At 37.1% G+C, this 25,021-nt stretch overlaps 1 protein-coding gene across 2 annotated transcripts in view; it reads right to left on the bottom strand.

Annotated features, from left to right (window-relative positions):
• LOC6631706 (UNC93-like protein) overlaps positions 1 to 23,438 on the bottom strand; it is a 28,637-nt gene extending 5,199 nt beyond the window's left edge. Inside the window, exons 1-2 of one of the 2 annotated variants that reach the window (XM_015170957.3) lie at positions 22,277 to 23,438; positions 2,584 to 2,733 (exon numbers count right to left, since the gene is read on the bottom strand). In XM_015170957.3, the coding sequence (XP_015026443.1) occupies positions 2,584 to 2,631 (48 nt within the window). In that variant the 5' untranslated portion in view covers positions 2,632 to 2,733; positions 22,277 to 23,438. Of the gene's footprint in view, positions 1 to 2,583; positions 2,734 to 8,619; positions 8,755 to 22,276 lie in introns of those variants that run through there. The other variant, XM_032439767.2, reaches the window with a different exon arrangement.
• Between the last annotated feature and the right edge of the window lie 1,583 nt (positions 23,439 to 25,021).

The raw sequence follows: 25,021 nt of genomic DNA, 5'->3' as shown, positions 1-25,021 counted from the left end.
TCTGTCCTCCAAGCTGCTCGTGCGATCGCAGACATGTGCATATAATTGCAGTGTTTGTAAAAATACAAATAAGAAAAATAAGAAACAACAAATATGAATACTATGTTATAAATAAAAACTGGTCGACAAGCAACTGGCTGTAACTGTAAATGTTGTTGTCTACGCTCGCTGCCTGATCCTCGCCTTCGTTTCTGTGCGCTCAAAACAGCTGATTTCTGTAGCTGACGGCAGGTGGCGCTGCACACACACAGACAGACATAAATGCATGTTGTATAAAATAATAACACTAATTAAAATAAAGCAAATCCAATTCGAAATCCAATTCGAAATCTAAATCCGCAAATGCAATAATAATAATCATGTGGCAAGTGCGAAACATTCATTAAATACCATACGATAAGAGAGCACGGAAAATCTCGCAGCCAGCAGCAGCAGCAGCAGCAGCAGACCCACAAGCAGCAAACCAGTTACATTGTGTGCGATGGCTGGCGGGGAGCAGCCAGGTGAGGGGCACATTAGCAATCGCCAGAGCGCCTTGTCACAGTGAGAAGCGCGTAGAGCGGCGCAACGGCGCACGAGATTTGCGTTGTTTTATTTTTAAACTCGGCACGTTTCGTGTTTGCTTTTTGGCTTTCAGCCTGTCTGTCGATTCGTCGCTGCGTCCCTCCGTCTGTCTGCCTGTTTGTCTGTCTGTCTGTCTGTCTGTGTATGTGTGTGTGTGTTTGTTTGGTCGCTGCGCCGTCTCCTCTCGCCATATTTTTACATGTCTCTTGACTTTACATAAATTTGTATTTGTTATTGAGTTTTGGGTTATTTGCTGCCTGATTCTCTGGTTTCTTAATGTGGCTCTGCACTACCAACAACAACAACAACAAAAACGGGTTTACCATTGAGAATGCTTTGCGCCCGGCACTTGGAACTGGCTATGCGCACTTTGGATGCTGTGCCAATGGGCCCATGGGTGGTTTACAAGACTCATTATAAATGACCAATATTTATGTTTGCCAGCAAAACCACTTATGATAAAAATATATGTATATATGTATGCATATATAATATAAGTACATATATATGCAGCTCTTTGCAATTGCAATTTGCAGAAACACAATTCAAGTCCACGCGACTGTGGCTCTGTTTCAATTGGGACAGGCTCATTTATAACTTGCAGCATTATGCGATACATAGCGTACGTAAGTATATATACGTATGGGTTTGTAGTTATCGAGTATTCGTACTCGTATTCGAATTCGTGTATTCGTGTTTGTCTTTGGCTTTAAAGCGCTTTCTGCTGTCACATTTCTTTTTGGCTTGGCTTGTTTGGCGTGGGCTTCGTCGTCGTCTCTGTTTCTGTTTCTTGAGGTGAAATTTATTTTATGTGTTTTTTTTTTTTTAGGAGTGGTCACTTAACTGCACAGCGCCCACCCGCCCGCCTATTAGCCGGCAACATCATCATTCATAATCACCAACATCTCGTGATCATCAATAAATATATACAAATACATTTGAAACTAAATGCATGTACGAATGTGAGAGGTGAGCTGCTTTTAAATACTTCCTTCTTTATGATATCTCTTTTTATTATTTTTTGTTTTTGGGGGCACATCATAAATAATGCGACGCGTGTCAATTTAAAACATGATTTCTTGGCGAAGGCAAACACAGTCATTAGCCGGATTGGCCTGTCAATAAGTGTAATATCGTGGCCAGCCTGATGTCTATAATCAATTGGGCTGGGCTTAACGTTATGCGCATGAATGACTTTAACAAATATTACACGTATTCTATCAAGGAATTTTTATTGGTTTTATTTGTATTGGTTTTTGTTTCTTACATCTAACAGAATGCTGCTGATCTATGCGAACCAGTCCGATAAACATAAAACTTGATTGCTTAACACGAGTGCACAAATACATTCCAAATAAATATGAATAGGATTGAATTGTAAACTTGTTTTGATCAGAGCTCAACAATTGCCAATTGCAATCGATGTCTATATTGTACATGTGTCTGTAAAAACTCGTAACTCCATCAACTAACTGAAATCAATAGGTCAAGAAATGCATGCGATCCGCGATCGCTAAACGACTTCTCGTTATATCTAATTCGAAAGGTTTTCCAGCTAAACTCAGATTCATGCTTGTTCTTCTTTCAGTTTGTATATATAAGGCGTACATTGACTTTTGCCTGAGGCTAAAGTCAGGAAGTTTTTACCAGCTGTGCGGTTCCTTGCTGTCGTTTGTTAAGTTTTCGTTCATGAACCTGAACCTGAAGTCAGGTTGCGTGACATACAATTTCATTATATGAAACATTTCCAACATTACATCACTCAAATACAAGCTTGCATTAAGTTAAAGATCTATTCAAGTTTTTTATGCTTTGATTTTAATTTCGAATTACAAATTGTAGAGAAAAGAAAAGGAGGCCGCAATATTTTCTCATTTGTGTCTTGTGTCTCCGAGGAAAGCATCAAACTACTTGCTATCGCCTAAGCTTTGCCTTCATCCCAGCTATAGCTCTCCCTAAGGCCCCGATTCTTCTTCATACCCAATTGCCTAGCTTTTAAACTCAGGTATTAACACTCACCTTGACGGGCTCATCATTCTCAAAGCCGGCGTTGGTAAAACCAGTCATTTTGCTGGTCTTTTCTGTGCTGTGTGTCGCTCTTTTATTTGGTGGGTGGTTGGGGGTAAAAGTTGCCCTTTTTTATTAACAATTAGGCGAGTTAAATGTTTGCTGTAATGAGAAGAATGAGAGAAAAAGATGTTGAATAGAATCCATTAGATAATTATAAAACAATTTGCCAGTCAAAGCCAAACAAAACGGGCATCAAATATCACGTGTGGTAAATATATATTATATATAGTACGATCATTATTCAAATTGAAAACTTATTACAGCCAACATTGAGATGGGCAATAATAGCCCAAGCTTGGGCTGAACTCATACTCTGAGTTCTATATATATATACATATGTATATATATATATATATAGATATGTATATAGATGTGTGTACATTATAAATATATTTACGTTATACTAAATAAGTGCGCCATGGCATGTGTTATACTATAAGCAGAACAATGACAATAACAATAACAATAATAATATTAAGCCTTATTATTAACATCAACAGCAACAGAAACGAGACGGTGAGTAGTAGATTTTCGTTATTGAAATTGTGGCCATAATTGTCGGAATTTTCGTAGACAAATGATTTAATTTTATGGGATTGAATTGGTTTGGGTTTGGGCTTGGGTTCGGTTTTGGTTTTGGCTTGCTTTTGGTTTTGGTTTCGATCTGATGTTCCCTGCAATATGATAGACAGACTAATTTCCGTCAACTGTGACGAACAACTGTCTCTGTGTGTGTAACATTTGTCTATTATAATTCATTAAATTTTCGGTTTTAATCTTTATATGATATCAGATTCAATCAGCCAGCGTCACTTTATAAATTAGTTTCGATTAACTTAAAATAGTATTTAGTTATTTATTTATTTGAATTATAATCGAACCTGAAACAGAATTCTCTTGGTTTGTTCAAGCTCGTATTTCAATTTGGCCCAATGACTCGACCCTTTAGGCAATACTTGAATTCTTTTCTTTTGATTTATATTTTTATTTTGTATTGAATTTAATATAGTAATAATAATGAGTAGAGCTGATAGTTTGTGTATGTGGCTAATGTTTAATGAAGGATCTAAGCTTGGGAGTCCAAATCAAATTCATTTTGTATCAACGATAACTTTGGCCGTTCTCATAAAATCGATAAATATCGAAATCGTGAAGCATATATCGACACTTGAGACCCAAAATGTGGTAGACTCTAGTAGAGTATGCACAGACCCGGATTGCTTTACTTTTTGAATACACTCTCCCGCATTTTTGAAGGTGTATGCCTGGGCTTTAAACACATTTCCATGTCATATGTATGCACAGAACATTTCATATCATATCGTATACAATATACACACAAGCTACTCTAGAGAGCATACCCAATTGTTCAAGTTGGAGGAAATCTTGCATATTACATCTGTGAACGAGAATATATATAATTTGTAAAACAACTATAATTAGTGAGTTTCTAATGCTTCAACCAGGAACCAAGTGACCATGGAGGACCGCTAATTAGAATCAATTATTTGCATACGTGATGCATATGAAACTCTATTGTAGTACGGCGTGTAGTTCGACAATAAATGGATATGAATAGTTTGTCGAGTGCATGTATGTATGTATGTATGTAGGTGCGTATATTCCCATCATCTAGCATTTTGCCATTGTTGTGTATTGCTGTAATTAGCTGCTGGCCGCGGCAAGTTCAAGTTCATGTTTCCTGCTTGTCGTTGTTGTTGTTGTTGTTCTTCTTTTTTTCTGTTTTGTTTCAATTATACACAGGTAGACAGGTAGAGACGCATGGCCAGGTGGACACATCAATTAATTGCATATTAGTACTCCGCGCATACAATTATTCACAGACACACAGCATAAAGCAACTTTGGTTGTCGCTTCAATGAAGCGATAAGAAACGAGCTAGCGAGAAATTGGGCAAACACTCTACTCTTTGTGGCACGTATGTAGTACATAGCAGACGGCAAAAATGTGGCATAGATATTCTTAGAGACAAATCAAAAAAATATTAAAAAAAAAAAACTGCCAAAATTAACATAAAAATGCCCAAAGTTATGGCTTTTAATAAGACGAGGCGCGGCGCTGCTTTATAATTTGTTAACAAAAAATTAATATTTATGTATGCTAAAAACGTAAAAGTAGACGCTAAAGAAGAGGAAGAGCGACATAGACTCATAGAATCAGCGATCTTTTTGGCTCCAATGAGGAGTCACACGAGTCGTGAGTGTGTGTGTGTGTGTGCGTGTGTGTGCGTCTGGGACTTGGATTGTAAATTGGATACAGGTAAATTTGTGCTTTAGGTAATATATATATATGTGTATACGAAAGTATTCAGGTTTTTCTGTGTTTTCCAGTTTTTCAGTTTCGATTAGGATGAAAGACACACAAAAAGAGCGAGACACAAAGAGCAAGATAGAGAGAGAGAGAGAGAGAGAGAGCGAGAGAGAGAAAGAGAGAGTTACGAGCAAATGTGACATTAAACATCCTAACTTAATGTTAACTCTCTTTAACATCATGTGACATTGCATGCTGTAAAAGTCACTGTAAGTGTTAAGCTCAGTTCACACGTGCCCAGCTATCTGGCTAGCAAATATATATATGTATATATACATATACATATATATAGAGGGCATGAGATACTCGCTAAGTTATAGTCATCTCGCAGCCACTCAATAGAAATGTTAGTTATATATTTGGGTACCGTGTGAACTGTACTTAAATCTGGATAGTATGCTGATTGTAAATGTCAACTTAGCTGTGTCTGTAATGATGGTTACAGAAAAAATATGTGCTCAAATTGCACACCGTGATTCCGGGCCCGATGGCTCAAGTACTTATGGGCTGTTAGCTAGCTGTGGAATAGGTATAACTATTAAAAATTATAATACGGCATGTGCTCCCGCGGGATTCAATTACCAATTTCAAGGAGTTGGGGATGGGCTGGGTTTTTTTGTTGCTTGTTTGATTATTATTTTTTTTTAACATGCATTTTACGGTCATGAATTGCGAATCAGTTGCGAGCATGTGTTTAATGTTTATAGGCCAAGTTAGGTAAGCTACCAATTTGGAGTTTTGCGGCGCAATAAACGGACACGGATTTTGGCCTGGGACGAGAAGTGCGCGTTTTGTGCGCGTTTTAAACAGCGTGCGAAAATAAAGTATATAATAATAATGAAAAACTGGCTATTAATAATAATATACATGCTTCAAAAAAGAACTTGCTACTGCCGACAAAATAATAAAAAAAAAAAAATAAGAAAATAAAAATAATAAAAACAACAACAGCAACTGCCGATGATTATAATAATAATGATGATGCTCATGATGTTGCTGACGTCACTTCCAATGGGGGGAACTGGCAAAATATTTGAAATATTTATTTGGCCGTAGGCAATTCCGCTTGCTGCCCTCATCACGAGCATTGTCTGCGGTTTGCCGAATATATGTGACTACTAGAAATTGGTAATACATGCTGTTTGGCTCTGTGGAAAAAGTTATAAGAGCTAGAGACATTTGAGGTATAAGTATGCCATACTTGTGAATCATACGCTCTACGATATCTTTGCCCATATCCAAAATATCGATAAATATCGATTTTACAACAAGCTTCTCAAAATCCTTGTACATACACCAAATTTGGTATGTAAGTTCTCATAAAATATTTAGATTAACTTTTCGTCTATTTCATTTGCAATAAATCTTCCTTTTAGATTTAGTTTTGGTTTTTGGTGTGCTTAGACCAAATGAATGATTGCAAACGCCGGCTGCAGGGTATCTGCCAGCCGTGTTTCACCGACCAAAGCACTTTTACTTGCTTTTTTTTTCGTGTGTTACGTGTTATGGTATGTGCTTGAGGCGCACGTGTCTTGGCCTATTGGGATAGCCTCTAATACTATATGTGCTGAGCGATTGATATTATTATTATTTCTGGTATTTAATTGCGGTTTTTGTGGCTGCCGCTCTTTGGGTTTTTTTTTTTCAAATTTATTTGCCAGCATGTCGTTTAGTTTTAACCGTAGATCGCGGTGCAGTTTTCTGTTAACTAATTATACAGTGAACCGCACAATGGGCTAAGCAGGGAATTTGTATTGCAAAAGCAACAGTCGTGTGTATGCCCGTGTGTATGCATGTGTGTATGCATGTGTGTATGCATGTGTGTATGTAGTGTGTTTGTGTGTGTGTAACAATTCAATTGAGCCGCTGCCAAAAATGGGACAATTATGGGCCATTTTCTTCATTTGTGTTTGATTTCTTAAAATTTTAATTATTATATTTTTATTGTTGTTGTTTTTTTTTTATAGCTGCTGCGTGTGGGGCACTGCTTTTTCTTACTGTTTAGCTATTAATATTATTATTATTATTTAAATTTTTTATTATGCTGTTTTTTATATATGGGAAGACACGCGCCCGACACACACACACACAGGCCACAATAACGATTCTAAGTATGCGATGCATCTAAAACTATTGAGCTGCCTGTTTGGATTGCTACACTTTTGTGTTTGCTTTGATTGTTGTTGCTGTTGTGTTTTTTTTTTTATTTTTTTGTTGTTTTTTACAATTTGTCTTTTTGGCCATTTACGATCGCGCGCGCATTCACATTGCCCAATTACACGAAACTGAATGAAAAAATAGAAAACAACAAAAAAAAATAAAACACAACAAAATATGCAAAATTTTGAAAAATATTCAAAGAGACAGAAACATCGAGCAGCACAGCATAAGGTATGTGTGCGTGTGTGTGTGTGTGTGTAATCTGCATTATCCGTGTGCACACACAATACAGATTGGGCCTTAAGTGGCCATGTTTTGGCATGTGCCACAAATAAATGTACAGCAAAATACGAAATAGATAAATAAATAAAAAAAAAAAAAAAGCAAAACAAAAATATAGTAAAATAGCAGAAAGAGCGTTGAAAAAGCAAAAGTTTTTTTTTGGCATGTTCACTGCCAAAGCGAGGCCCTTTACAATGACTGCCAGCTTGGCGAACGGACGCGCTTTAGCCGGCCTTTCAAAAATACTGACAGTAAAAAAAAAAAAGCCCCCTTCGGCGATAATGAACTGAAGCACATATGAAACAGGCAGCAGGTTACATCTCCAAGCCAAGTTGTGCACACAATCCGAATGCTCTATCATTGCATAAATTATACTATGCCAGAGCAAGAGTGTGTAATTTTTTCTTGCACATCTCAAATAAATTTTCTTCAGAGAGAAAATTTAAATGATATTTTATTTAACATTCTGTTGTATTTTTTGTTTGAATATCGGTTCGGTTAAGATGAAAAATATTGCATTTAAGATGTACAAATTATTAAAAATTTGGTTTTAATGTTGTTTTAACTAACTTAAATATTCAAAAATGAAAATCAAAATCAAAAGGATATTTTGAAAATAAAATATGTTGGCGGCTTAACAAAATTTCCTTTTATAACGTCAAAATATTTCTCTGTCAATTGAAATAAATTATTTTTATATATTCAAAAATTGACAAATGAAATATTTGTCCTTTATACAGTTTAAGCTTTTTTTTTTTTATTCAATTAACACTGTCTTTTCACTTGAATCACAGCAATGCAATATGCGATTGGCTTGCAAGAGTAATCAGAATTCGGCTTAATGTTTATTTTATTTAATTTTTTTTTTTTATTTTTGGCTGGCATCGTGTTTGCCATGCATTCAAATTTGTCGTGTCGCTTTGTTTAGTTTCTGCTTTGGCTCTTTAACGTACATTTATTTAATGTTGTTTTGTTTTTGGTACTTTTTTTTAATTGCATTTTCAGTTTTGATTTTTTTCTTTGGTTTTCGTGTTTTGTTGTTTGTCTTCTTATGGCATTTGCGATCTAGCTGGTGCGAAATTTGAATTTGGCGCGCGATATGCAAAAGTCTTTTAGCCGCAGACTCCTAAAGTTTCTTACTTTGCTACTTTGCATAACTTTTCATATTTATACGATTGCACTTGTATATTATAGTTAGCTAGGGGCACTCACACAATCACAGAAAAAACAATGCGGGAAATGGTTAAGGTTATGGAAAGGCCAGCTCCTTGGGTGCTGTTCCTGTTCGCCGCTTTGGGTTTCTGGCTCTGACGCTCCGCTGGCCAAGTGTCTGACTGGCTGCCTGCCTCACAATACAATGCCAAGAAACGGCGACAACGTGCGAATTTTAAACAAAAAACACTTTCTAGCTAATTGGAGTGATTAGTGGCGGGCGTCGCAGTCGGCGCTGCCGCTGCTGCTGCTGCTGCTGCTGCTGCTGCAGTTGTTGTTGCTGGCATAATCGTAGACGGACGGGTCCAAGAGCGCGACAAGAGTTAAATGGACAAGGTTATCTATCTATCGTTAGCTGGAAGTGTGAGTACGAACAGTTAATAGTAAATAATCAGGGAGCAGCAACGGCAACGGGGTCGTGATGCGGGGTGCGGTGCGACCTGCTCGGCCCTGATTCATTTGCCAATTTGCTGGCCAGAACGCACTCAAAAGATTACATGAATAGGAAGAGCATCGAAGAGCTACCAAAAAGGCGAACACGCGGCAATGCGGCGCTTTTGAAATATCTCTAGACGGAGTCTAGAATAATCGGAAACTCTCGGCCGTGCTTGAAAAAACCGATTTGCCCGACAGCTCTGGGCGTGTGCCGGCCCTTTACACTCGAAAAAAATACTTTATTTTATAATTGTTATTATTATTGATATTGTTATTTTTATGCCTTTCAAATTTGTTCTTTAGAGTATGCAGCAATTTTTACCGCGTTTTATGTAATCATATATTTATGTAAGATCTGCGATTTTAAAACTTTGCTTTGAAACATTTTTGTTTATTTAACATTGTTGTCAATCAATTATATTGACAAGCAATACATTTTTGACGCTTTATGATTCTTCTGAGATTTTTTTTCGTATAAGAAAATATACTCTACATTTTTGATTTTGTATAATGGGAAATGCACTTGGTTATACACTTATATAAGTAAGATATAAGGGCTTATTTGAAATGTTGCAATGTTGAGCTTAACGAAAGTTCAAATAGCCAACAACAACCTTTCTAACATTTTCTTAACATAAAAACCTTGTCTACAAAAAATGCTTAAACTTCCTATATAAGTACTTATTGTTCATATTATTATTAAGAGCCGATCCAATCAAACTTTTGAAACACTGACTTTTGGTTAAGACGAATCTACAGTCACATGTGGGCATCTTTGTTTAGGTTCCTCATTTGTCGAAGACTGAGCTTGATTACTACCAAGCTGAAGCATAAAGTTACTGCTATATAGAGACGTATAGTTATTTATCGATCGGGTAGCAAGAATATTTGATAAGAGAGTTTTTTCTGAGTGTATGTATGCTTGTTAGTCGGCTAGTTTAAAGTTTAGCTAGTCAGGCATTTTGGTGGTTCCATGTACCGATAAGATTGTCAGCCGTCGTCAAGAACCAAGTATCTAATAGCTATTTATTGTCACTGGCCGGCCGCGCAATTGACAGCCATAAATTCTAATTAATTAACACAAGCGCTCTGCGAACCCATAAACAAATCTGAAACCAAACTAATATGTATACATATATATATATATATATCTATAAATATGTATAGGTGTGGGCAAGAAAATTACCCATATGGTTAGCACTTGGCAGTAAAGTTGAAAGCGTAAACAGCTCATCTAGCGGTAGATTGTGAGGCCCTATCGCAGCTATCGCCCCCGTGGCCAGTTATTAGCGCGTGATTATGTGCTGTGATTTGTCGCAGATCATAAATATTATGATTAACTGGTGATTGGGCCAATTTATTTGGAAGAGGCGCACAATCAATTGCTTGGGCTTGTGATTTTTTTGTCAAGTGATATGATTTTGGTTTCCATTTCGCGTTAATTGCCTTAACTCAGTCTGACTAATTGCCCTATGCAAAATATACCCTGCCTTAATGAAGAATTATTGCTGTTCACTGGCAGGTGGTGGCAACCCTGCAGGGTTGTTGTTGCCCAACACTCATTGCTCATTAACGAGTGAAACAGAAAAACAAAAAACAAAAAAAAACCAACAACAACAATATGCAAACTTAAATTTGTGAGTCGATCATTAAATAAACGCACATTTGTGTCAATAAAATGAGAGCTGAGAAGTTGAAGGGTGGCGCACTTGACATGTGTATGGGCTGTTCTTCAGCTGAAGTGTTGCCATATTGGGTCTCCAAAGAGTGTTGCCGCCTTCAAGTGGAATAGGGCAACAACCGTGAAGAGCTAAGATTAAAAGCTGAGCTCATGCAGCTCTGAAGCAGTCAGATATTGTTAGATTGTTCAGATGAGAAGATGACCCAGTTGACACATCCGTGTTAACAGTAAACTTTGCATCTATGTAAGCACTGTTTGACAACACTTTGGACAGTGTAGCAGCTCGCAAATGGAAAATCCTTGAAATATCGCGTATTCGTAACATTAAGCTAATGTCCTATTAGAAGAGTCAATGTCTGATTTGATGACAGCTTTATCATTACATTGCCCAGTCGAAGGCCAAGCGAAACTTATTGATAAGCAAACAAACTGAAGAGGTTCATTAAAACGAAATTTCAAGTACTACAATCACACATCGAGTTGTTCCCTATTCTCTCAGCAGCACGTGTAAACTAAATTAAATGTATTTCCGGATAAAAGACTACATTCTCTAACTATTATAATTCTTCCCATCACTAGTGCTTAACATAATACCTAGCATAATGCATTAAAATTTACTTAACATTATGCTTTGCATAAAGCATACCGTAATGCCCAACAGAATGTTTAACATCATGCTAAGGAAAATCCTTAACATAGTGCATAACATAACGCAATGCCTAGCATAATTCTTTGCATAACGCTTAACATATGGCTAAGCATAATGCTTAACATAATCATGTTAACATCTAAGCATGCAAGCATATGAAAGTGTGATGTTATTATCCCACAACGTTCGTGATATTTAAAACAAAATTAGGTTGATAACTACAAGAGTGTTAATGAACGCTAGTATTTTTCTTCGATTTTCTAATTATTCAGTAATCGGAAACGGCATCAAGTGTCATAATTATAAAATATATTGTGTGACGATTAGCACCATTAATCAAATAATTGCTGTAATCAACTTAAGATTGACTTACTAATGAAGCGCATCGACCCAATCCCATAATCGTTGAGTCACAAACAGACTCGCTCGCACCTAGGGATGTGAACTTGAAACCCCACAGTTTTTTTTTTTATTTTTATTTTTTTTTTATTCTTCGATATTATTCAGTTGTGTGCGAGCATTAACTGTAAGTGCTCATCTAAAAATAGCGCTTCTCCATTCATAGGGCATTACGAGCACAGCTGTTAAATGGCCGGTGAATATACCATATACGCATATTCGCATTGTTGCGTGCACTGGAAATGGTATATTGGCTATTCCATAGAGATATCTATTAATATATATTTTATTCATATATTGGCAATTCCTTGGAGTTTCTATCAACAACTGCTTTAGCAACAATTTGGGCCTTAATCAATTTTAATAAATCTTTATGCCAAGTGCCGCTCTTTTAAGTTTTTTCCTTTTTTTTTTTTGGCTAGTCACGTGCATGTCGGCTTCTTGTGTGTGTGTGTGTGTGTGTGTGCGTGTGAAGGGGACTTGGGTACTGGTTTTATGTCCAGGTATTTGACTATATTTAGACAACATTTTTAGCTGCTGATTTCATTTCATTAGGCGCGCTACTTGAAATTCGTATTTGTTGTTATTTGCTGGCAAATATTTCGTATTGAATTTTTAATTAAAATGACAACGGCACAAAGACACAAAAAACTAAAAAACAAATATCACAACTGACTGCAATCAATGAATCGCTTAAATTACGTATACGTAATTTTTTCATATTTCCCTTTTTTTTCCTTTATTAAATCGCTGATTATACAATCAGAGCAGTTGCTTACAAAGTTGCAGACATTTGTATAGATCTTTTATAAGATATTTCTGCCTTTTGTCTATACAAATATTTTGTTGAGTTCTTGAATAATTATCTTTTGGCAACTCGTTGGTTAAATAATCAAGAAAAATGTTATTGATTTTGTGAATAACAGAAATCTGTCTAATTTATTTGTTAATTATCAAGAAAGAAGCTAAGATTTGTCGTTCTTAGACTCAAAATATGGCTGTAGCATTTTGTCAGTTTGCGGCTAGAAGCTATTGTTAATCATAAATTATAGCAATTATTTATTTAACTCTTTTGCCTTATCATTGAGTAGTTAGGGAAGTTTTACCATTGATTAGAAGCGAGCGATTTACAGTTGGCTCGCAGCTAATCTTTATAGCAGGCAAATCAATCAATTTAAATTTGATTAAGCTGTGATTTTGCCTTTTCAAACGAAGTGATTTTAGCGAACAGCAATAAATGCCAACATTCAATATATGGCCAGGGATTACAATGGTGCTATATAATGGCACAAAGTACACACTCGCACACTCACACAGACACACACATAGTTTATGCCTCAAAAGTCACGCGAAGCACTCGAAGCACTTGTCGTTGGACACAAAGAACGGAGGACGGAAATCACAACAGGCGTTTGGCACTGGAAAAGCCGAGCTGTTCGCATGCCATGTACATACTCACATGCATACACACATATGGTACATACATATCAAATACATGCATCTATTTACTGGCGTTACATATGTGCATGTGTGTGATTATAATAAATATATACACATATATTGCATATTAAAAAAATCATTGTTATTAATACGATTATTGTGTGCACAGTTGCGTGTTAATTTTTCTGTAATTTTCGCCCAGAGATTGTTGTTTTAGTTTTCCCATTTTTTTTATTTTGTTTGTGATATGTTTTTTTTTTTCAATTTTTTTTTTATTTATTTATTTTGTTTTTTTCCCCTGTGTTGGTTTTTTTTTTCAATTTGTTAGCACAATGCAAATGGCTCAGATCCAAAGAGCCGCTCCCGCCAGCCAATTCTCAGCACACCAATTTTAATGGCTATCTGTGTAGATTAACTATTATTAGAGTTTTTTTTTTCTATTGCTGAGTGTTTGTTTTTTTTGCTGGCTAGTGTACACCCCCGAGCTGGCAATGGCCATTGGCCAAAATGTATTTGTAGCTCTCAAATTGTCACATTTACAGTCAATGGGCCAAAAGCCTAATAATTAACTAAAAACAATGCCAACTACAAATTAATGTTAATAATTAAACAAAATCAACAACAGCAGCAGCATCAAATTTACATCTATTATATACATCTATTTATATATAAATATCTTTTTTAATTAAAGGTTTTTGCAGTTGTTGTTGCTCATAATTTGTTTGTTATAATTTCTGTTGTTCAATGAACGTCTTGTTGGAATTTTGGTTCAATTTCTGTTTGAGCCAAGTTTGTTTTTCATTTTTGATTTGAAAATGGATTGTTCTAGATTTATAGTTTAATTTGTTTGATATTACCCAGTTTGAAAATTGTATTTGAACTTGCTGCTGAATTTACTACACTTGTGAAACTGTTAAAATTGTGTCTAGTTCAATTCTCAAGTCAAATAATATTATATATATATAGTATAAATACATATGTATATACTGTACTGTGGTCGTAAGTATGTGGCGATCCCAATGATTTTTATCAACAAGGCATCAAAATAAATACTCGAATTGTTGGCCAACAGCCAGGCGAGAGGACAGAGCGCCGTTTTGTAAACATAAGTATTCTAGGGCAAGTGCATTGCGCATACGCTCCGTGGGCCGTCGAGGCAAATGCAATGGCAACAAACATGACAGGAAAAGAGACAAGCAACAACAGGTAAGAGGCAGCAGAGGTAAATATGGGAGAAAGGAGAAATGTTAAAAACAACGATCGCACATGCCACAAACCTCTACTATATATATAAATACATATGTATATGTATATGTATATATATGTATGTATGTTATTTGCACACATCACACATACGCACCGTGTGGCCGTTCGCTGTGGTCAGTCACCGTTTGCTGAGTTGCGGCTGAGATGCGTCTTGGCCAACTGCTTTCCACAGCGCAAACTAAACGAATGAATTTTGTTTTTGTTGCAGTTTTTAGTATTCTAGTCTATCTAGCCCGTCCGTCCACCTAACTGACTGTCTGACTGTCTCTCTATCTATCTATCTATTTTTTTCTCTCAGAGCTTGTCTGTGTTTGTGTTTTTGTACTGTTGCCAGACGGCGACTGCGACCGCCATCGCGGCCGAGACCGAGACCGAGACCTTCGTCGCCGATTAGAATGCAATTAGTGGCAACAGCAGCAACATCAACAACAACAACAACAACAACAACAACAGTAACAACAATAATAATAATATTAACAAAACTCCACAAAGTTCTAAACAAACACAAAACATTGCATTGAGCTTCAATTTCAATTTCAATTCCAATTTATTTGAGTTTGTGACTTGTGTGCTACGCATTCGATGCGAATCAATTTTTTTTTTCAATTTTTTTATATTAGTATTTTATTATTTACCTGCTGTTAGTTAATACTTGGTTTTTTTTTTATCACTTATAATAGCTTCCGCTTTTGACGGACAGAGTTAACTTATTTGCTTGTTTGTTTTTGTGCTTTTTATAATATTTTTTGTTTGTTTTTGTTTTTTTTTTTTTTTTTATGATCGTTTAAACAACAATCGTAAGAATAATTGCTTATATAGCATATTATTTATGTAAAATGCGTGCGAGAGAGCTTTAAAGTTGACGGAAAAAAACTGCGACAAGCCGTTTGTCTTTTTTTTTTATATAATTTTTACTTTAGCCTCCGTTTTCTTTGCTTAGCCCAGTTTGTGTTTCTTTTTTTTTTTTCTTAATTTTTATTATATTTCTGCTGTCATACTTAATTTCAGTGCCGTACTTCGTCTTGGTTTTTCGCTCATCCGTCGATTAGCAGCTCCAAGGTTTATTTGAGTTTCGGGATGGCCAAAAACTGCTTTGTTTCTTGTTGGTTTTGTTTGCGCAGTTGGCATTTAGAATCTTTTTGGATTAAGCTGCTCTGATAAAAGTGCTAGGCAGTTGGCTGTGATGGTAATGTGGACAAGGCTTGGCCCCGGCAAATATGACATATATGTATTTATGTTAGCTCAGGCGGCACTTGCGAATTGCCTTGTCATGCATATTGCCACCTGTTGCTCGATTGCCTATCCGGGATTTGGCCATTTTTAGCTGCTTAATGTTGCTTTTTACGTCTTACGCCTTTTTGTTTTTCAATGCAAATTAATCACATTTTTTCCCTTTGTGTTACAGCGAGTTCTTAAGTCGTTTATTATTGCTGGTCATTAAGTGTTTGTTCAGTCAGGCTTTGCACAGTTCGCTTCAAGCTTCAATTTCAATTGCGCTTCGTTTCATATTGGTCTTATTTGATTTTTATTTGTATTTTCATATTTCTGCCCTCTCATTGGCGTCTCATTTGTAAAGACTGTCAAGCCCAAATGATGCTAATGAGCTAACCCAACAAATGACACAGCTCCACCCAACCCCCGCCTGCGGCGCACAGGTGCTAACTATTGCCACGTTATGTGTTGGCCCGGGGAAAAGCCCAATTGATTTAGCCCACGCCTGATATGCGTAGTTTATAATTCGATTGTCAGTTGAAAAAGCAAAAAGAAATCAAAATCCGTAATAATAATAAAAATATTACCTATTTTGAATGTATGCCATGGGTACTATTTCGGCAACTTGCTATAAATTGAGGTTATGGCAAGCTGCAAATGTTAAGTAGCCCATGTTAAGTTGTCTATGTCAAGCTGCTTACGTTAAGCTGCCTATGTTAAGCTAGTGCTGTTAACTGTCACACTCTGTTATGCTCTGTTTGACACATAATCATACTGATTTCCATTTGTTCTGCTTTGAATTGATAGCGTCATATGAACCAAATTAGAATCAATAAATTGCGAGTCAGCCCGAAAGGGAAGTACTTGAGGAATAATCTGCGTGACTTGAGATTCATTCACACTCTACTTATCATATGAATAAATATCTGAATATTGCGAGTGTGTGACTAATAGCTGCTGTATCTGCTGCTGTAGCTGTTACGAAATGCGAAACCTTATCAGACGATTCGGTGCAAAGTGATCTTCATATTGCGCCTCGGTACACCTCACCTCGACTGACTGGCTCCAGCCTCATCAGCTGGGTAAACGTGGCAGTTGCCACTAACTTTGGACAGTCATGAGGCTTGGGCCTCGCGACGTCTTATCGTCGTCAGCGGTACTTATTTGGCTATAAATAACAATAAAGGTTTGGCCGTAAACGCGGGCAGCTCTTATCATAAACATCATCAACAGCAACATCAAAATCAACATCAACATCATTATCATAGTCATTGTCAGCGTCATAATGATTGCTGCCGGTTCAGACAGTTACTGTTGCTGTTGCTGTTGCTGTTGTTGTTGTTGTTCTTGTTGCTTTGAGGTGAAAGCCGTGACCCTTTGAAAGACTCACAAGCTCCCAAGACTCCCAGTTGTAGTCAGCTATGGAAAATTACCAAGTTCGGCGGTTTTCCGAGCGCCTTGAATTCCATTCTAAGGTCGCGTTCGCCTTCGCGTTCGCATTTAATGTTAATTTCGTTTACGAAGAAAACAAAACGAAAAGGAAAAAATATAAATAAATATTACAACAAAAATAAATGAAAAACAAGTTTCCGATCAGGGCTGCTCTGTATGTTGCTTTTGTTGTTGTCTTTTTTGGAATTTTTTCGGTTTGACCGCTTATGCAATCTGGACTGAAGAGTCCCGAAATGCCAGTCGCAGCTGCAGCCACAATATTAGTGTACACTAGTCAACAAACGAGCTGCTGCTGTGTACTTCTGGCTGGCCCAAACAACAGTTAGCTTTTCGAAGCCCAAATCAACAAGTCCAATTGGCATTATAGAACTCGTCTGGCGTGCACTTAGAGAAATATACAGAAAAAGCTCTTTTGGTTAAATCAATTTAATGATGAATTTCTTATTTTCCAAGTCGATTGGGGCTGTATAGGGACTGTGCACTCAGAGAAATTAACAGATTTTTCTTATGCTTGTTTTTCTTTCTGTATATTTAATGAGTTTAAGACCTTTAATAGAAATACCTATATCAGTCAAAATCAGAGATTACATTAAGCAAATAGTATTTATGGATGGAAAATATTTGGCTTAGAATAAAGCTGCATGTTTTCTTCAAGTGTATATTGTATATTGTTGAAGTTCTTTTAGAACTCTTGAAATAAGATTTATTTTTAATGCTATTAAATCTACAATTAAGAATTATCAAGAAGTTTTCTATGTGTTGCGGCACGTTTTTGATTTTAATCGAAATTTGTAAATTTGAAGAGCAAGATTTTTCTTCGAGTGTACACTTCTAATTAAACATGTTTAGCACGGGTTCTCCAAATAGCAATTACCTGGCCATTTCGATATTCTTGTACGATTTGAGCTGATAATGCTAAATGTTTTGGACACATTCGAGTGCTTAAGTGAAAATGGTCGAGTGTGCCAACTTAAGGCTAAAGCCTTTCGCATTTGCTTGATCTGCATATACTATGTATGTTATATGTCTCAGTTGTGGTTTTTGTCAGCCTATCAGACTGATTAGCCATCAAATTGTTGATATTCATAGATTTTTGTTTGTCTTCTTTCCTTTTTTGGGTTATTTGACATGCTAATTAGCGGCTGGCAGCCGTCTTTATAATGTGATTTCGTTGATTTCTTTTTTAAGATATGCACGACGTCTATTGTTATAGTTCGTTCATGTTGTTCAATGATGTTGCCCGATTTTCAAGGCATATCTCGGCGAGTCAATTGGCAACATTTGACTCTTAATGAAGTGATAACATGCGAGTAAACTAGCTGCAAAGAATCTGAAAAAAAAAAGCACAGTCGCTCCAGTTTTGCTGTTTTTACTACCTGTCTGCCTGACTGCTTGGGTACCTGCCTGCCTGCCTGCCTGCATGCCTACCTGGCTGCAAGTACGCATAAATCATTTGCAAATTATATTAACGGGCATGTTCAAATATTTGAACGCTTGTTTGGCACCTGACGTACCAAAGAGGCGGGCGTGGACGCAGACTCAGGCGCAGGCGCAGGCGCACATGGCGTATGAGTAATAAAGTCAATCCGCCAACTTCTGCTGCCGCCGCTCATCATCAACAACAGCAGCAGCAGGCGGCGGCATTGTGTAAACGATCGCTGCGATAACAAGCCCAACAATCAGACAGAGAGACAAAAAATGATTATCAACATTTTTGCCACAACAACCACACATCATCAGCCAGCCACAAACAGTACGAAGGAGCCGTCGACGTTGTTGTCAAGAAATTGCGCAAAATGTGCACAAAAAATTAATAACAACAAAAGGCAAACAAACAGCAAAAAGCACAAGGCTTATTGCAGGCCAAAAAAATAAAAAGGGCGAAAGTTATTTTCCGTGCATTTAACGACAATAAAATAAATGCAGCGACAGGAATATGCAAATTGCATGTATGCAAAATGTATATGCATATGTGTAAATGCAATTAGTTTAAATAACAGATGAAATATATTTGAATATATTTATATATAGATATATATATATAGAGGCATACAGTTACTATATGTTTTAATTAAAATGCACTTTGCCAAACAAAATTCGGAAAAACAGAGAAAAATGCATGTTATTTTCATTGCAAATTTGCCAAGAGGCAACGCCAGACTGAAAAATACCCAGGCATATGTGAAAAATACCCTTTAATAAAAAAATATTTGCATGCGCAATGGTAAATGCGCCTATAAGACAATTTCATATATTTAACAGAGAAGAGTTAAACATAATATAACATGAATAACAGCCGATTAACAGAGCTGCTTAACAGAGCTCAAGCTGTTTAACAACTGATTTATGACAAATGTTGATTGATAATACGTACTGGTTCATTTATTGATTTATTCATCATTTGTTTGCTGTTTAATTATTTTGAATGGATATCAATGGTATTCAGTGATTTATTTAAAATGCACTGAAAAATGCCCACAAATTAAGAAATTGCCTTTTTACTGGCTGTTAAATTGATCATTCGCTTAAACTGTCAGCTGCCAAATAATTTCACAGTGAGCTAAACAATAAATTTTTGGCTAAAATCTAAATATAAATTGTATATGATAGTTATTAGGCAGCTTATAAATTATCCCTTTCTGTGTATAAACATGAATGAAGCCCATAAAAATTGCATGTCAAATAAAAAAAAAAATATATATATACATATTTTTTAATATTTTCTTGAGCACAAATTCTTTTTATGCAAATGCTTAGGCCAATTTTGGTATTAAAAAATTCGCACATTAAACGAACAAGATAGATTTCAAATAAATAAAATGATTAAGCAAAATTAACAGAAAATATGTTTTAATGAAACTTAACTTAAAATGTATTAATTATAATATATTAATATATATTAAATTTGTAATTTATAATTTTATGTTATTTTCAAACATATTTAAAAGAGTTAATTTTAGTTATCTTTGGGTTAAGCTTGGCAGATATATGTAAGTATATATAGCTATGTGCAGTTCGAAATTGTTAATTTATTTTATGCAATGCGCAATGATATTGACGTCGCAGTTGGCGTCGCTGTCGCAGCTGGCGTCGCAGTTGCTATAAATAATTAAAAAGTTTGCGCGCCCGTCAAATTGTTTGTTTGTCTCCTGTTTATCTGTTTATCTGTGTATCTTCGTACGAGTATCTGCAACTGCTATAGTTGCGTGTGTGTGTGTGTGTTTGGCGATTTTGCGGAAGTGCATTGATTTTCCACTCAAGTAGGCACTTGACTCGACTGTCGCAATTATTGTAGAAATAATTTTCTCACCTTTTTGTCGTTCTCCAAAAAATGCAAATTAGTTTTAGTTTTTTTTTTTTTTTTTTCGCAGTTGTAACATTTAATTAGAACTTTGTTTGCGTGTGTATGTTTTTTGAGGTGATTTGTTATCGTCAGCATGTATTTATGCAAATTGTCTTGGAAGTGTACAATTTACAGCGGCGGAAATCCGCTCGTAACTTAACAAAAAAAAAAAAAAAAAAAAAAAACACACATTTATCTATTGGACTTTGAATTTTGTGCCGTATTTTGGGCGCATCTTCAAGCAAATCGAAAACTGAAACTGAAACTAAAACTGGAACGTCGCGAGCAGTGAAAGTTTTCTATGCTGATTTTTGTTTTTGTTTCGGAGCTGTTTAAGCCTAGGCTAAGCTGAAGGGGAGTTGTGTGTGTGTGTGTGTGTGTGTGTGTGCTGGTGGGTTGTTTTTCTTTTTTTGTGGTCACATCTGCCCTGTGCCTGGGCATTGAAAAACTGCGCATGTGCGTTGAGCGCTTAAATAACCAGACAGACAGACAAACAGACAGACAGTTCATGCAGCCGCGCATGCCAACGACAACAGCTAAATCAACAGCGAACGTATCCATAAGATACATTCGCACTTGCCATCGCCTTCACACTGGCAATTCGCATTCGCACTAGCGACTGCTCCATTGGGCGTCACATGGTCACATTTGGGCAATGAGCTATCGATACGATCCGAGCCAGCGTTGCGCAGCAGCTCCAGCCCGCCCGCCCTTCCCGCCTTCGTATGGTTAATTGAAAAACAATTAAAACGCTGCGGCAGCTGCCCAGAAATCTGTTGCTGCTATTATTATTATTATTATTATTACTATTTTCTTACTTCTATTATTATTATTATTACTATTATTATTATTATTCTTATTATTTTTGTTACTTTTGTGCTTGCTTTTTTAGGCGAACAAACGCCGCATCGAATCTTTGTGGCAAAGCGTCTGAACTATCCAGATGTCAATTACTCGGGGCTTTGGACGGGTTGGGGTGACTCGACACACACGCGACTGCCGAACAGCCCGAAATTGTAGTGTAGTGTAGTTAAAGGGGGGTTGCGCACATTTCCTTTCTTTATTTTTATTTATTTTTTGGGCATTTAAAATTTGCATGCGCTTAGGCAATGCAATTTATTTGTTGTATACTTATTTATTTATACATTTTGTTTATTTTCTTTTTGTTGGTTTAATATTTTTATTGCTTTTTTGTTTATGAACTCACTGCACAGCGCGCGTGCTGTCGCCGCCCGTGCCCCACACCAGCTTACCACCCCACCAGCCACCCATATGGCTGCGTTTGCATGTGTGTGTGTGTGTGTGTGTGTGTGTGTGTGTGTGTGTGTTTGTGGCAGTGGGTGTTTCTCTGTTTTCATTAGAACTGTTTGATAATATACTTAGAGTTAGTTGAGACGCGGCGTTATTTATGGTTTCTGTTACTAAAACACACTATGTGCAATATTGCACATTGCAATGTTTGTTTATTATTGTTATTTGTGCTTTGGTTTCATTTTTCTTTTAGTCTTTTTTTATTTTTATTTTTTTTTTTTTTTGCATGCATTTTACGCTCAAGACTGCCGCTCTTATACACAGCAGTCTTATACTGCTTGCATTTTCAGCACTGAGTTCAGTTATGTTATGCCAACTTATAATAGCTGCAGCATAAAATTTGCATTTACATTTGCTGCCGCCTCTTATGGGCGCTCTCTTATACCTACATTCGGTGCTGTGCTACTTATGCTATGTATTTAACAAAATCAAAATTTGACTGTAATGGCAATTACAGTACGCAACTTACCGTTTTCACAACTCTTATACGTGTGCGAGAGCGCGAGCCAGTTACGCGTCTCAAAGTGTGCGTGTGTTTGTGTCTGTGTGTGTATGTGTGTGCGCGAAAAGCTCAAACAGGATGCGCGGCTTTTGAAAAAAAAAAATACACTTCCGTCTTGAATTTGTTTTTTTATGGTTGTTTATCGTTTTGTATTTTATTATATCTTTAAATTATTTATGATACTTTTAAATATGTATTTTTGTACTTGCAGTCAAGTGTTATGTAATGTTTGTTGCTTTCAAATTTTATTGCAAAATTTGTCTGTTTGCGGCGTGCGAAACCGAAAAATGATTGTTCTTAATTTACAGGAAGCGAGGCTCAGTTGGCGGGGGCGAGTAGTTTACATTTCCGTTTAATTTTCAAAATGTTAAATTATATAAAAAAAAATTGTTTAATTCTTGTTGATGATAGTCTGTTATCAAGTCTGCCAATAATTATTGCGCAGGACGTGCAAAATTAAATTGTTGTTGCTTGCGATTGTTCCGCAAAGTTATTGTGGAATGTTTAAGGAAACCGAAAAAAAAATGTTCATCTGATATTAGAGTTTACTTTATATTTAATTTATTTTTTTTTTTTTTTGGAATTGTCACAGCCGCAGAATTAAGCCTTTCTGTATTAAGTTTCTTTATTTGGTTTTTTTTTGGTAACAAAAAACACGACCAACTCGAAAACGCACTAAAACGGTATTAAAAGCCGAGACTAAATTTTACTTTGCAAGTAATTTACAATGGGACTTGAAGCGGCGCGCAAGCCGAGCGCGCGACAGAGAGAAACGAACGAGACACGAGCGCAACACGAACGCGACACGAGAGAGCAGACGACGACGACAATGGCGAAACGATGCTTTCGTATGTGGAGTTCACTTCACTTTTTGCACTTGTCGCTGCCCTGCGGGGGTGCTTGTGATGAGGCGAGGGGGGCAGGGGTGCTGCGCTGCGCCGCGTCGCTGCGTTGGAAATTTGCGTTTTGGCAGAGATGCGGCCAGATAACTCTGGCACTGACAACGGGCCCAAAAACAGCTGCTCGTTATCGGAGATCGTTGCTCGATGTTCGTGTAGAGCGTGTTTGGAGCGTGGAGCGTGGAGCGTGTTTGTGGAGCGACGGCAGCTGTTGTTGGCGTTCGGCTTGGTAATGATGTTGGCTTAAAGCCAGCCGCTACGTAATATACGCTCAGATCCTGTTTACACGCCGTCAACGTCAGCGTCGCGACGTCGCAGCAGCAGCAGCAGCAGCAGCTGTTTGCGTTGCGACGGCGCCGAGAGAGCGCCACAATAGGAGAGAGAGAGGGAGTTAATAAACCGAAGCTGCAGCTTCATAGCAATCGTAAGCTTTTTGCGGCTCTATTCGTGGTATGTGTGGGTGAGCGTGCTGCGCACGCAGCGTCGCAGCTGCTGTTGCGGTCGCTGGCTGCGCAGCATCGTTGCCGCTTCGAACTTGCTTCAAACTTGTTCGATGCTGTTGACGTTTGTTGCCTGTCTTGTTGTTGGTGGCGAGGAAGTGGGGCGTGGGACTGACACATTTCAGCCAATCGCATGAGTAGCGCTTTTCAACTTTCATTAGAAATTGCTATTCAGCCACGCCTCCTTCAATAGCTGTGACTGTGTATGTGTGTGTGTGTGCTCCTTGATATTGGTCTGGGTCTGGGTCTCGGTCTCAATCTCTGTCTCGGTGGATTGGCAGCGACGTCGCCGCTGTCGTTTAGCATGTCTTAATGCAATAATTAAATAATAATTGCTGTTAATGAAAAACGATTTGCATGCCGCGATTGATAAATCGTAAATCGCTATAGCCCCATCTCGCTCCCTCGCTTCCCGCATTTTGTGTGTCACTGTCAGAGCCTGCGTCAACTGTTTAATGCAAAAGCCAGCAAACAAACGAGAAAACAAAAGCAGGCACAGTCGCTGCATCAGCAGCAGCAGCAGCAGCCGCAGTAGCCGCATTTAACAAAAGCCCCCCCAAACAAGCCATAACATACTCATGAAACAACAACAACAACAACAACAACATTGACAAACAACTGGCCATTTTATTGTTTCATTTTTTAATTTATTAATTATTTATTTGTTTGCTTAAATGAACCGACGTCGTTGTCGCTTTTGGCTTCGCTTTTCGTCATCTTTTGTCATCGCCGTCAGCAGACGTCACGAGCGTTTCAAGCGCAGCTAAAAGTATCTCTTTATATATATATATATACATCTTTATATATATGTATATATATTTCTATAGCTCATCTATGTGCTGTTTTTTTTTTTGCATTGTCTATTCTCAGTGTGTCAGCTTATTTGGCTTTCGTAAATTGCTGCCGAAATGTCACTCTTATACTCGTTAACAGTTCTCGCCCCGGCTGCTGTTGCTGTTGCTGCCGTTGCTGCTGCTGCTATTTTTCTATATTTTGTTCTACCATTTCTCTTATTTTTCTTTTGTTTATTTTTAGTTTTTTTTTTCGCAAGGTTTTGTCTTGCATTCAAAGCTCGTCTACACTGTCTTATAATAGCCATAATGCACCCCCGAAATTCGTAGATAAGGTCTTATACTAGGAAAAGTATTACACTTGGGAGCTTAAAATAAAAACAAAAAACATTATTTTGCTCTTGCACATAATTTTTAGATTAGTTTAGCAAGTATTTGACTAATTTAAGCAGCACTAGTCACTTATACTTTCATTTATTCACGCGGATTTGCCACATTTTGTAGTCTTATAAAACTCTTTAA

Source organism: Drosophila virilis, chromosome X (genome assembly GCF_030788295.1).
Source record: "Drosophila virilis strain 15010-1051.87 chromosome X, Dvir_AGI_RSII-ME, whole genome shotgun sequence".
Lineage (NCBI taxonomy): Eukaryota > Metazoa > Arthropoda > Insecta > Diptera > Drosophilidae > Drosophila > Drosophila virilis.
The sequence above is the reverse complement of the archived record's forward strand: the minus strand, read 5'-3'. Positions and strand labels throughout refer to the sequence as shown.